This window comes from Mobula hypostoma, chromosome 16 (assembly GCF_963921235.1).
Source record: "Mobula hypostoma chromosome 16, sMobHyp1.1, whole genome shotgun sequence".
Lineage (NCBI taxonomy): Eukaryota > Metazoa > Chordata > Chondrichthyes > Myliobatiformes > Myliobatidae > Mobula > Mobula hypostoma.
The window spans coordinates 2,777,029-2,791,114 of NC_086112.1; the positions used below are offsets into that span (position 1 = coordinate 2,777,029).

At 43.9% G+C, this 14,086-nt stretch overlaps 1 protein-coding gene across 4 annotated transcripts in view; it reads left to right on the forward strand.

Moving 5' to 3' along the window:
• The window catches only part of kiaa0825 (KIAA0825 ortholog), a 309,600-nt gene that overhangs the window by 169,961 nt on the left and 125,553 nt on the right, over positions 1-14,086 (forward strand). The window contains exon 20 of one of the 4 annotated variants that reach the window (XM_063069277.1): positions 9,648-9,768. The exons of the other annotated variants lie outside the window; for them this stretch is intronic. Coding sequence (XP_062925347.1) covers positions 9,648-9,717 — 70 coding nt within the window. The 3' untranslated portion in view covers positions 9,718-9,768. Of the gene's footprint in view, positions 1-9,647; positions 9,769-14,086 lie in introns of those variants that run through there. 4 annotated transcript variants of the gene reach the window in all.

Here is a 14,086-nt window from a genome sequence, read left to right on the forward strand (position 1 = left end):
AACTCCCTTCTGCTTATAACAGTTGTGGTTTTATATTATAAAGGCAATAGTGGAACTAAGCAATAAACTCTTAAATTTGAAAATTCAGTGTTATTTAAGTGTGTATATACTACTGGAATGTTATAAATTAAAGTCTAAGACTTGTGATGTAATTTATAATATGCTTAGGATCTGTAGTCATGAGCAAAAGACATCAGTTTAATTCATTGTTGTCTCGTTTTTACAGGAAATTGATGTTTAATTTTTGATATATAGGAAACACAGTAATATGAACACTGTAACTGTTGCTGAATACAAATCCTTTCACATGTTTGGATTATTTCGGTGAACCAAGGCAAAGAACCTGTATCTTTATTAATTAAGCTAGTTTCACTGAGATACACCATGTTTTTCAAATTATTGCAAAAGGAAAGTACTTAGATGTTGCCTTTCACTACTTCAGGATATCCCAAAGCACTTAAATCACTGAATGTGTTTATTTTTCCTTTGTAACAATTGCAATGTGCAGAACGCTGGTCAATTTGAACACAGCAAACTCCAACTAAGAGCCAAGTAATAATAACCAGGTGATAGTTTCATCGGCAATGTTGAGTGAAGGACAAATATTGGTCAGAACATGGGAGGCTGCTCTCAATTCTCTTCACAATAGTGCTGGGGGACTTTTAATTTTACCTGAGAGCTGAGAAGAGCCTTGGTGTAAAAGCTAATCCAAAAACTGGCCCACTTCTATTCTGATTCCAGTGAAGAGTGAGTGGCCATTGATGGGTCAACACGATACGTAATAAGGGGATAGGATTTTTAATGTTTGAATTCTCCACAGTAAATTTAAAGCTGGTATATTAGAAGTTAAAATCTCTGGATACAGCAGCTCATAAAAGCTTTTGTGTGTTAGTTTTTGTTTGAGTCTATTTGCTCTTCAATTATTTTCTTGTCGGTGTATCCAAGCTACTAAAAACTGTTCAATTTGGAAAATACTCTAACTCTGGGGCTTTTAAAAGAAAACTAAAAAAAATATTCATCAGGGTGGTCTTTATTGAAATGTATCTTTTTACCATTTAAAAGAAATTTACTGAGAAACTCGTGTACCATTCATCTAACATATGTGCACATAGCAGCACAACTTATTTACTTATTGGGACTATGGTAATGTTCCCTTGTATAAAAAAAATGCACCTTATAGATTACAAAAGCAAACTGAATCTATTTCAATAAATTAGCAGGGATGAGAATCTTAACCCATCTTATTTTCTCAGAGGTTCATATACATTGAAATGAAATGCACCAAGTTTCTTCACTTGAAATCCAAATGAGACTCTTTTTTTGGCTTGCAAGCTTGACAGTCCCTTTCATAAATGCTGTTTGTGCAGAGACGTAGTAAAATGCCTCTTTTGTGAGATGCACAAGAGACACTATAATACCGAGAACAAGGAAGGTGTCAAAACACCAAGTTAGTGGCAATCTAGTCAATGCCTTGGAACGCATCCTTTGAATGCTCCGTTCATTTCCACTATTTAATTATTAAGCTTATCTTTAGAAAAAGCTGTTATTTAGCATTTTTCTGTGTCATTTGTTATAAAATCATTTGTGTTTTTTACAAATGTTGAAGTGTTTTAAGATGGAAAACCGGAGACCAGATCTGCCAATTGTTTAACCTAGATAAATACATTTTGCAGAATAAAGGTGTATGGATACCTTGTCCAAAACAAAATTGTACTGCTAAGTTCTATACGCTTATTTGGTTACTCCCAGAATCAGACATGGTGATCGCAATGCATTTTTGTCCAATGTGATGAAAACAGTATGCCAACTTTATGCTGTCTGCTTGTTATAATAATTTCATTGTCCAGTCAATACAAACCATGCTAATGAGTACTGAACACATTTTGTGAATGTCAACACTGTGAGTGGCTTCTATTAGCTAAATGTATGCTCTACAGTTCATATAGCTAATCTGTGTCTCTTAAAGATGAGGTGCATTATAACATTATGCAGATATTGGGGTTGTTCTCCAGGTGGATCAGCAGTGGTGGCCAAGTCACTGCCCATCCGCTCCTGACTTACAGCTCAACTCCTCTCGCCTGCTCCATATCCAGTGAGAGGCTCTTTCTGCTTCCTCCCCCATCCCGTGAGCTGCTTGGTTCATGCTCTTTTTTTAAATCAAGACCCTGCATAAACAGCAACCTCCATGCTGACCTTGCTGGGAATCCTCTACAGCCTCCCTCCATGGGGAATAGACATGTCTGCCATCCTTTGTTCCTGTACTCCTGGACTAAGGACTAGTACTTCAGGGCCTTCCTCTCATGAGCCTCCTCATGTCCTTTCTCCCATGGTGCTGTGAGCTCCACCAGGACGGTTTTCCTGTCTTCGGTGGACCACACTATGATGTCTGGTCTAAGTGTGGTTTTCACCACCTCTGGGAAGTACAGCTTCCTCCCAGCATAGAGCTTCCTCTCCACCCTCATCTCCCATGATTTGGCAGTTTGCAGCAGATTGGATTTAGGCCTCTCTGATACGACTAGTGTGACCCTCTCCTTGATGAAAATGTCTGCCCTGTTTGCCTCTTTGCCAGCTGGTCGCTCTTCACACCTCTCCCGCTCCAGTGTGTCAGCAAGGAAGTACAGGGCCTTGTCGTGGTGCCACCTACACCATCCCTGTATTAAAGCTGTTTTGCATCCTGACACTATATGTGTCAGTGAACCCTGCTGACCACAAAGCTTGCAGTTAGGGTCCACCCTCAGCCACCATCTGTGCAGCTGTGATGGTGTAGGGGGAGTGTCATACACAAACTGCAGGAGGAAAGAAACGCAGAGGGCTCCAGTCTCTAAAGCTCTGCCCAAGTGATCATGCGCTTGGGAAGATCCCATTTCTTCCAGGTGCCCTCTGATCCCAGCTCCATTGCCATTGATCCCCGCCTTTCATCCTGAACGTTCCATACTTCTGCCTTGACCATGTCACTCCTACCCCTTGCAGTTGTGCTCCCCCGTTGTTGGAAGTGTGCAGAACCAAGGCCTTCTGTCCCAGGCATGGGTTGCCAATGATGGCTCACAATTGCAGGGAGCTCACTGTCTGGTCTGTGGATGAGTTGAAGAACCACTTTTAGCCTGATCCTGTTGTGACTTCTGCTTGGTTTATTAGATAGTCATCGGAGCCCCTCAGTGTTAATACAGCTCTGCACTTTGCCACCTTGTACTCCTCTACTACTGATGACAGCAGGAGCTGTAGCTGGTCTTATGTGGAGCTCCACTAAAGAAAAACTTGGGGGAATCCCCAGCCACCTCTGCAGTTGTTTGTTGACTTTCCTGTTGATAACTTCTACAGTGGTCACCATGAAAAGCCAGAGCAGCCTAGGTAGTGGACCATGTTGGTACAGCCATGTCTTAAATTTACCAGGGTATCTAGTTTTGTCAATGATCTTCAGTCTGCTTTTTAGTGTCAGTGATATTGCCTCTGTTTGTCATTGCTGTATTAAACCACTTTCCAAGACACTTTAAGCAACACACATCAAAGTTGCTGGTGAACACAGCAGGCCAGGCAGCATCTCTAGGAAGAGGTACAGTTGATGTTTCAGGCGGAGACCCTTCGTCAGGACTAACTGAAGGAAGAGTTAGTAAGAGATTTGAAAGAGGGAGGGGGAGGGGGAGATCCAAAATGATAGGAGAAGACAGGAGGAGGAGGGATGGAACCAAGAGCTGGACATGTGTTTGGAAAAAGGGATATGAGAGGATCATTTTGGATCTCCCCCTCCCCCTCCCACTTTCAAATGTCTTACTAGCTCTTCCTTCAGTTAGTCCTGATGAAGGGTCTCAGCCTGAAACGTCGACTGTACCTCTTCATAGAGATGCTGCCTGGCCTGCTGTGTTCACCAGCAACTTTGATGTGTGTTGCTTGAATTTCCAGCACCTGCAGAATTCCTCGTATTTGCGGTTCCAAGACACTTTACTGGGTTGTCCTCTATGGATGGAATGACTTCTCCCTGTACTTGAAGACTGAACTTGCTAGTAACCTTGCCCTTTTTGATCACAATGCATCTGGACTTCCTGGATTCGAAGATCATCCTAGCCCAGGTAGCTACATTGTCCATGGTTTCCAATACCCATCTTGCTTGGACATGGGATACAGTGGTTACTGTGATGTTGTCCATGAACCCCGTGTTGCAGGTTGTCAGATGCTGGGCTCCGACACTGGGCCTCAGGTTCTGTCTGCTGCTGCTGATATGAGGAGCTTCATACCCATGACAAACAAGATGGGGGAGATGGTACAGCTGGTTGGATTCATTTTTTGGAGGTCTCGCCACCTGATTGTAAAGTGGGCTGAAGTGAAGCATTCCCCTGAATAATAAGTTTACCGTCCTAGATACTATTGGCGGGGATGACCGACCAGGTGTGAGCCACGGTGGCAGGGCCTCCGGCACTGAGTCTGACTCTGTGGTGCAGAAGGGTGGGACGGAGAAGAGGAGAGCTGTCGTCATTGGAGACTCTATAGTCAGGGGAGCAGACAGGAGATTTTGTGGACTTGAGAAGGACACCCGCATGGTTTGTTGCCTCCCGGGTGCCAGTGTCCGGGATGTCTCTGACCGGGTGCACGACATCCTGGTACGTGAGGGAAAGCAACCAGAAGTGGTGATACATGTTGGGACCAACGACATAGGCAGGAAGAGGGATGAGGTCCTGAAGTGTGAGTTTTGGAAATTAGGCAGAAGGCTGAAGAACAGGACCTCAAGGGTGACGTTCTCAGGATTGCTGCCAGTGCTACGTGACAGAGATGGTAAGAATTGGAGGAGGTAGCAGTTGAATGCGTGGCTGGGGAGTTGGTGCAGGGAGCAGGGTTTTAGATTTTTAGATCATTGGGATCTCTTCTGGGGAAGGTGGGACCTGTACAGATTGGATGGGTTGCACCTGAACTCGAGGGGGAGCAATATCTTTGCAGGTAGGTTTGCTAGAATGGTTCGGGAGGGTTTAAACTAATTTGCGAGGGGGATGGGACCCAGAGTGATACAGCAGTGAAAGAAGTGCATGGAGTAAAGCCAGATCTAACATACAGAGAGGCTTTGAGGAAGGAGAAGCAGAATAAACGGTGTAAAGACAGTAAGGTAGAAGGGCTGAAATGTGTGTACCTCAATGCAAGAAGCATCAGGAACAAAGGTGATGAACTGAGAGCTTGGATACATACATGGAATTATGAAGTAGTCGCCATTACAGAGACTTGGCTGGCACCAGGGCAGGAATGGATTCTCAATATTCCTGGATTTCAGTGCTTTAAAAGGGATAGAGAGTGCGGAAAAAGAGGAGGGAGGGGTGGCATTACTGGTCAGGGATACTATTACAGCTACAGAAAGGGTGGGTAATGTAGCAGGATCCTCTTTTGAGTCAATATGGGTGGAAGTCAGGAACAGGAAGGGAGCAGTTACTCTACTGGGGATATTCTATAGGCCCGCTGGTAGCAGCAGAGATACAGAGGAGCAGATTGGGAGGCAGATTTTGGAAAGGTGCAAAAATAGCAGGGTTGTTATCATGGGTGACTTTAACTTCCCTAATATTGTTTGGCCCCTGATTAGTTCCAAGGATTTAGATGGGGCAGAATTTGTTAAGTGTGTCTAGGATGGATTCCTGTCGCAGTATGTGGACAGGCTGACCAGGGGGAATGCCATACTAGATCTAGTACTAGGTAATGAACCGGGTCAGGTCACAGATCTCTCAGTGGGTGAGCATCTGGGGGACAGTGACCACCGCTCCCTGGCCTTTATAATTATCATTGAAAAGGATAGAATCAAAGAGGACAGGAAAATTTTTAATTGGGGAAAGGCAGATTATGAGGCTATAAGGCTAGAACTTGCGGGTGTGAATTGGGATGATGTTTTTGCAGGGAAATGTACTATGGACATGCGGTCGATGTTTAGAGATCTCTTGCGGGATGCAAGGGATAAATTTGTCCCGGTGAGGAAGATAAAGAATGGTAGGGTGGAGGAACCATGGGTGACAAGTGAGGTGGAAAATCTAGTCAGGAGGAAGAAGGCAGCATACATGAGGTTTAGGAAGCAAGGATCAGATGTGTCTATTGAGAAATATAGGGAAGCAAGAAAGGAGCTGAAGAAGGGGCTGAGAAGAGCAAGAAGGGGGCATGAGAAGGCCTTGGCGAGTAGGGTAAAGGAAAACGCCAAGGCATTCTTCAATTATGTGAAGAAAAAAAGGATGACAGGAGTGAAGGTAGGACCGATTAGAGATAAAGGTGGGAAGATGTGCCTGGAGGCTGTGGAAGTGAGTGAGGTCCTTAATGAATACTTCTCTTCGGTATTCACCAATGAGAGGGAACTTGATGATGGTGAGGACAATATGAGTGAGGTTGATGTTCTGGAGCATGCTGATATTAAGGGAGAGGAGGTGTTGGAGTTGTTAAAATACATTAGGACAGATAAGTCCCCGGGGCCTGATGGAATATTCCCCAGGCTGCTCCATGAGACGAGAGAAGAGATTGCTGAGCCTCTGGCTAGGATCTTTATGTCCTCGTTGTCCACGGGAATGGTACCGGAGGACTGGAGGGAGGCGAATGTTGTTCCCTTGTTCAAAAAAGGTAGTAGGGATAGTCCGGGTAACTATAGACCAGTGAGCCTTACATCTGTGGTGGGAAAGCCGTTGGAAAAGATTCTTAGAGATAGGATCTATAGGCATTTAGAGAATCATGGTCTGATCAGGGACAGTCAGCATGGCTTTGTGAAGGGCAGATCGTGTCTAACAAGCCTGATAGAGTTCTTTGAGGAGGTGACCAGGCATATAGATGAGGGTAGTGCAGTGGATGTGATCTACATGGATTTTAGTAAGGCATTTGACAAGGTTCCACTCAGTAGGCTTATTCAGAAAGTTAGAAGGCATGGGATCCAGGGAAGTTTGGCCAGGTGGATTCAGAATTGGCTTGCCTGCAGAAGGCAGAGGGTGGTGGTGGAGGGAGTACATTCAGATTGGAGAATTGTATCTAGTGGTGTCCCACAAGGATCTGTTCTGGGACCTCTACTTTTCGTGATTTTTATTAACAACCTGGATGTGGGGGAGAAGGGTGGGTTGGCAAGTTTGCAGATGACACAAAGGTTGGTGGTGTTCTAGATAGTGTAGAGGATTGTCAAAGATTGCAGAGAGACATTGATAGGATGCAGAAGTGGTAGATGGAGTTCAACCCGGAGAAGTGTGAAGTGTGGAGGGACAAACTCCAAGGCAGAGTACAAAGTAAATGGCAGGATACTTGGTAGTGTGGAGGAGCAGAGGGATCTGGGGGTACATGTCCACAGATCCCTGAAAGTGGCCTCACAGGTGGATAGGGTAGTTAAGAAAGCTTATGGGGTGTTAGCTTTCATAAGTCGAGGGATAGAGTTTAAGAGTCGCGATGTAATGATGCAGCTCTATAAAACTCTGGTTAGGCCACACTTGGAGTACTGTGTCCAGTTCTGGTCACCTCACTATAGGAAGGATGTGGAAGCATTGGAAAGGGTACAGAGGAGATTTACCAGGATGCTGCCTGGTTTAGAAAGTATGGATTATGATCAGAGATTAAGGGAGCTAGGGCTTTACTCTTTGGAGAGAAGGAGGATGAGAGGAGACATGGTAGAGGTATACAAGATATTAAGAGGAATAGATAGAGTGGACAGCCAGCGCCTCTTCCCCAGGGCACCACTGCTCAAAACAAGAGGACATGGTTTTAAGGTAAGGGGTGGGAAGTTCACGGGGGATATTAGAGGAAGGTTTTTTACTCAGAGAGTGGTTGGTGCGTGGAATGCACGGCCTGAGTCAGTGGTGGAGGCAGATACACTAGTGAAGTTTAAGAGACTACTAGACAGGTATATGGAGGAATCTATAAGGGCTTATATGGGAGGCAGGGTTTGAGGGTTGGCACAACATTGTGGGCGGAAGGGCCTGTACTGTGCTGTACTATTCTATGTTCTATAATTTGAATCCTCCTAGGTAGCTGTTGATCATGTCTTGCATTACTGATAGGGTATGGTGATGGTTCAGGCCAGTCTGGATGAGGACATGTGGAATTGATCCATAGGCATTGACTAGGTCTAACCAGACAACTTTTAGGTTGCCTTTCACCTGCCTGGCCTTGTGGATCAATTGGCTGATTATTGAGGTGTGTTCAAGACATCCTGAGAAACCCTGGGTGCCACCTTTCTGGATGGATGTGTTGATGTAGTGGTTCTCCATTAAGTAAGAGGTCAACCTTCTCACAAGCACTAAGAAGAATATTTTGCACTCCACACTAAGAAGGGAGAATGTCCTAAACTGGGTGATTGTGAAGGAATCTTCTTCCTTGGGAAGAAAGCATTCTTCAGCCGTTTTCCAGCTTGGTGGGATAGAGTCCTTGGTCCAAATCTTTCTCATTATCTTCCACAACCTCTGGAGGGGTTTTTGGCATATCTTATATACCTTGTAGGGAACACCACTTGGTCCTGGAGCAGCAGATGAGTTTGCTCTCTTGATGATATTCTGGACCTCCTTCCCTGTGGGATCTGTGACATTCAGTCCAGTTGCTGGGATTTTTGGTTTTGGGGACTAAGATTGAATTTTCATCCCTGATTTCTACGGGGATCACTGTGTGATTCCCACAGAAATTCTTCTACCTCCTGTTTTGAGCTGGTTAGGGTGCCAAACTTTCACTGGCTGGGAAGAGCCCTGATAAACCTGAATGGGTTTTTTAACAAACTGCTCTCTCCTTCTCTCTTTCTCTCTGTTTCTTGAATGTGGTGTGTATGGTGACATACGGTATAGGTACTTTGATAATAAATTTACTTTGAACTTTGAATGTATTTATACTGTTCACTTCAAGTCAGACATGCTGCAGTAACCAGAATATTTCTGGGTTTTTTTTGGCAGTACATCAGGATGGATGGTAACTTGCTTCCACACTAGTTTTCTAGGTTCGAAGTGGCTGACAAGGTTAATGTGGGACCAGCAGACTCTTCTGTGGGTTTTGATGGGGCAAGGGTGAGGGGTGGTTAATTTTAAAGGTGATGCACTCTTTCCACCACTCATTCTGGGTTTCTATGTGTGCTACCAATGCAGGGACTCGAGGTTTCAGTGCTATCTCAGTACCCCGAGATCCCTCTGCTCCTCCACACTACCAAGTATCCTGCCAGAAAGTCCCAGAAAGTCCCTTTGCAACTCCAATTTCTGAAGTCTTTCCTTGTTTAGAAAATAGTCTGGGCCTTTATTCCTTTGGCCAAAATACATGACCGTACATTTTCCTACACTGTATTTCATATGTCAGTTTTTGCCCATTCTCCCAACTTGTCCAGTTCCTTCTGCTTCCTCACACTTAACAACCAGGTGTGGTCTAAGTCAGATCCCCTATTATCCCATTTTTCTATTTATCCCCTAGTTACATGCTTCAAGGCAAGACACTGCAATTACAAGCCTTCACCACCCAGGCTCAGCCAGCACATCACCGCTCTCTATTGCTATCATTTGAATTCTTCTTTCTCTCCAAACTTTCTCCTCTTCATGTTCAATTTCTAACTTTTTTTCTAGTTCTGATAAAAAATCATTATCTTGCAATGATAATTCTGTTTCTTTCTGGTATTAATTCTGCCTGACCTCCCAAATATCTTCAGCATTTTTCTTTTTATTTCAGATCTCAAATACCTGTAACATTTTGTTTTATAGATCACAGCAGAAATTTATGGAACAACATCACCTGCTGGTCATATCTTTTGTTGACCTCATAAAAACCTGACTCCATCATTCAAGCAAGAGAAAATCTACTGATTCTGGATATCCAGGCAAGACACACAAAATGCTGGAGGAACTCAGCAGGCCAGGCAGCATCTATGGAAAAGAGTACAATCAATGTTTCGGGGCGAGACCCATCATCGGTCCTGATGAAGAGTCTTGGCCCGAAGTGCCGACTGTACTTTTTCCATAGATGCAGCCTAGCCTGCTGGGCTCCTCCAGCATTTTGGGTGTGTTGCTCCAACACTCAAGAGCGGCCACAGAGTAATCTCAGATTTTTTGCATTAAAAACTATTTTGTTCATTCATCTTGTTCAAGGTCTTAATCTCTGGGTCTGTAATAGATCCAGTTTTAGTGCTGCATCTCCATCCCAAAATTTTCTAAATCTTTCTTGCCTGAGATAGACTTCCTGGAACAAAGGCTCAACATGTCTCCCTCCATATCTGTACTCCTTCACCTCTGAAATCATTCTCACACTGTTAACTCTCCCGTTCAACTCCAGCTACGTAATATGAAAGCCTGCATGTATCCAGATTGTGACTGTCTCTTTATGGAACACAAGGTACAGCTCTTTTCAAAGCTACTTAGCTCCTTTTCCTCAAGTATTTTCTTGGAACCTCACTTAAAAATGTTTCTGTCTGAATTGCAGGACAAATAGGAAAATTTTGAATCTATATCACCACTTCTACAAAAAAAAGCCCTTCCTCCCTTAGTCAATATGCAGTTGTCATTTCTGTCTGCACATGTTTGGAAGCTGTTCTCCAAGTCACTGTCACCTTGTTTACAGACATTTATGTAAAAATGCTAGTATACACACCAAGGGAATGCATGTATTTTTAAATTCATTTACGGGGTGTGAGCGTCACCCGCTAAACCAGCATTTATTGCCCATCCCTAGTTGTCCTTGAGAAGGTGGTGATGAACTGCCTTCTTGAACCACTGCAGCCCCTGAGGTGTAGGTACACCCACAGTGCTGTTAGGGAGGGAATTCCATGATTTTGACCCAGCAACAATGAAGGAATGTTGATCTGTTTCCTTGTCAGGAAGGCGAGTATTCCATTACACTCCTGAGCCTTGTAGATGGCGGACAGACTTTGGGGTGTCGGGAGGTGAGTTACACGCCGCAGGATTCCTAGCTTTAGACCTGCTTTGGTAGCCATGGTGTTTATATCGCTTGACCAGTTCATGTACCTGTCAGTAGTAACCCCAGGATGTTGATAGTAGGGGATTCAGTGATAGTGATGCCACTGAATGTCAAGGAGTGATGGTCAGTTCCTCTCTTGTTGGAGATGGTCATTGCCTGGCACTTGCGTGGCTCGAATGTTACTTGTCACTTGTCAGCCCAAGCCTGGATATTGTCCAGGTCCAGCTGCATTTGGGTATGAACTGCTTCAGTATCTGAGGAGTCACAAATGGTGCAGAACATTGTGTATTCATCTGCGAGCATCTCTTCTGACCTTAAGATGGAAGGAAGGTCATTGATGACAGACAGATAGATAGATAGACATACTTTATTGATCCTGAGGGAAATGAAGTAGCTGAAGATGGTTGGTCTGAGGACATTTCCCTAAGGAACTCATTCAGTGATGTCCTGAGGATGAGATGATTGACCTCCAACCACCGCAACCAACTTTCTTTGTGTCAGGTATGATTACAACCAGCAGTGGGTTTTCCCCCTAGTTCCCATTGACTCCATTTTAGCTAGGGCACCTGGATGCCATACTCGGTCAAATGCTGCCTTGATGTCAAGGGCTATCACTCTCTCATCCCCTCTGGTATTTAGCTCTTTGGTCCATGTTTGGACCAAGGAGGTAATGAGGGCAGGAGCTGAGTGGCCTTGGCGGAACCCAAACTGGGCATCCGTAAGCAGGTAGTTGCCGAGTAAGTGCTGCGTGATAGCACTGTTGATGACACCTTATATTCCATCTGGATAGCCTCCAACCTGATGGCATGAACGACTTATCAGTCCATATTCCCACATCAGCCTATAATTTCCGGGTTTCTGTTCCTCCTCTCCACACCCTCCCCCCACCACCGTTGCTGGAGCTGGATGTGGCATAACTGTCTGTTTTACCGCTGTGGAGCTGTTATGTGGGGGTGGAAGGGTGGGTTGGTAAGTTTTCAGACGACACAAAGGTTGATGGTGTTGTGGAGAGTGTAGAGGATTGTCGAAGATTGCAGAGAGAAATTGATAGGATTGAGAAGTGGCAGATAGAGTTTAACCCGGAGAAGTGTGAGGTGGTACACTTTGGAAGGACAGACTCCAAGGCAGAGTACAAAGTAAATGGCAGGATACTTGGTAGTGTGGAGGAGCAGAGGGATCTGGGGGTACATGTCCACAGATCCCTGAAAGTTGCCTCACAGGTAGATAGGGTAGTTAAGAAAGCTTATCGGGTGTTAGCTTTCATAAGTCGAGGGATGGAGTTTAAGAGTCGCGATGTAATGATGCAGCTCTATAAAACTCTGGTTAGGCCACACTTGAAGTACTGTGTCCAGTTCTGGTCACCTCACTATAGGAAGAATGTGGAAGCATTGGAAAGGGTACGGAGGAGATTTACCAGGATGCTGCCTGGTTTAGAGAGTGTGGGTTATGATCAGAGATTAACGAAACTAGGGCTTTACTCTTTGGAGAGAAGGAGGATGAGAGGAGACATGATAGAGGTGTACAAGATATTCAGAGGAATAGATAGAGTGGATAGCCAGCGCCTCTTTCCCAGGGCATCACTGCTCAATACAAGGGGACATGGCTTTAAGGTAAGGGGTGGGAAGTTCAAGGGGGATATTAGAGGAAGGTGTTTTACTCAGAGAGTGGTTGGTGCATGGAATACACTGCCTGAGTCAGTGGTTGAGGCAGATACACTAGTGAAATTTAAGAGACTACTAGACAGGTATATGGAGGAATTTAAGGTGGGGGATTATATGGGAGGCAGGGTTTGAGGGTCAGCACAACAATGTGGGCTGAAGAGCCTGTACTGTGCTGTACTATTCTATATTCTATGTTCTATAACTGTTTGTTTTACCGCTGTGATGCTCTTTTTTTAATAAGGCAGCTGCAGGCTTCTTGACCCTTAAAAAAACTAACTTGAAGTAACAATTTTGTGCTGGAATTGTACCATTGATTATAAAAATGTTGAACTAGCAGAGAGACTAAAAATACATCAGACAAAAATATTAGGCCTTGTTAAATTTGTTCTGATTCCCGGTTTACAATCCGTCACAATTCCAAATCCAGAGGATAGTCTGCACTCAGAGTATTTCTAGATAAATACTGATTTATTAGGTGAGAGAGAGTGGTAGGTAGTAATCAGTCGAGGATTTTCATGCCCATATCTGACTGGATGGGGTCTATATTCAATGTTGAGACTACTCCCTCCTACTGCAATATCTCATTGTTGTTTCTGACTGCAGGATATCACCTATCCTAAGGGTATTGTGGAAGTCCCAGGCTTGTCAGCTGTTTGAATAATTCTATGAGTAAGACAATGTCTGGTGGTTCTCAAATATTCAAAATTACTGAGCAAGGTAAAGTGACTTGAAAAGACTTTTACTCTTCTCCTTATAATTATGTCAATAAATGGTTACAAATTTATTGTCTTGTACATTATAAGGGAAGACTATGTATAAATCTTTGTCCAATGGTCAATGTGAGCATAATCAAACTGTAACAGAACAAAGATTTAAAATTAACTTGTCCGACATAGCGCTACTTGAGGTAGAGTTCTATATTTCTAACCACTGAAGAACTTAACCTTGTAATAAAAGCTGAGGCTGTCATGCTTCTTGTGTCTGCTGTGGCCTTCTGTTAGATCATAACTGATACTGTTCCTTATCCATTTTCTTGGCCTATTTCCTTATCTGTATCCCTGGGGTTCAAATATCTATACTCAAATACTCACCTTTGTGTGACTGAGCGTCCTCATTCCTCTGAGAAAGGGAGATCCAAAGATGTACAATTCTCTAATTTAAGAAATTTATTTTCATTTCACTGCTAAGTGGCTGACTTTTTATCCTGAAAGTGATAACAACCTCTTGGCACGTGCTCTGTCAATCTTTACGAATTTTGTATATCTCAATCAGAAAACTTTTCTTCTTCTAATCTCTCTTGACTGCAGGGAAAACTTTGACAATTTCTGCTTACTGGATAGACCCTTTCCTCAGAGTTCAAGCCAGTTAATCTAATGCTGCATGAATACCAAAACATGTTCTTCTTCAGATGTACCACCTTTATAAAGTACTGGCTATGACTGGCTGGGAGTATTGTGAGCAGCATTGGGTTCTCACAAACTTATCTTAAAGGATAGGCTGAAACAGGAGAGGATTTAAAGGAGGTTCATGAGAACGACTTCAAGATTGAATGGCTTGTCATATGAAGA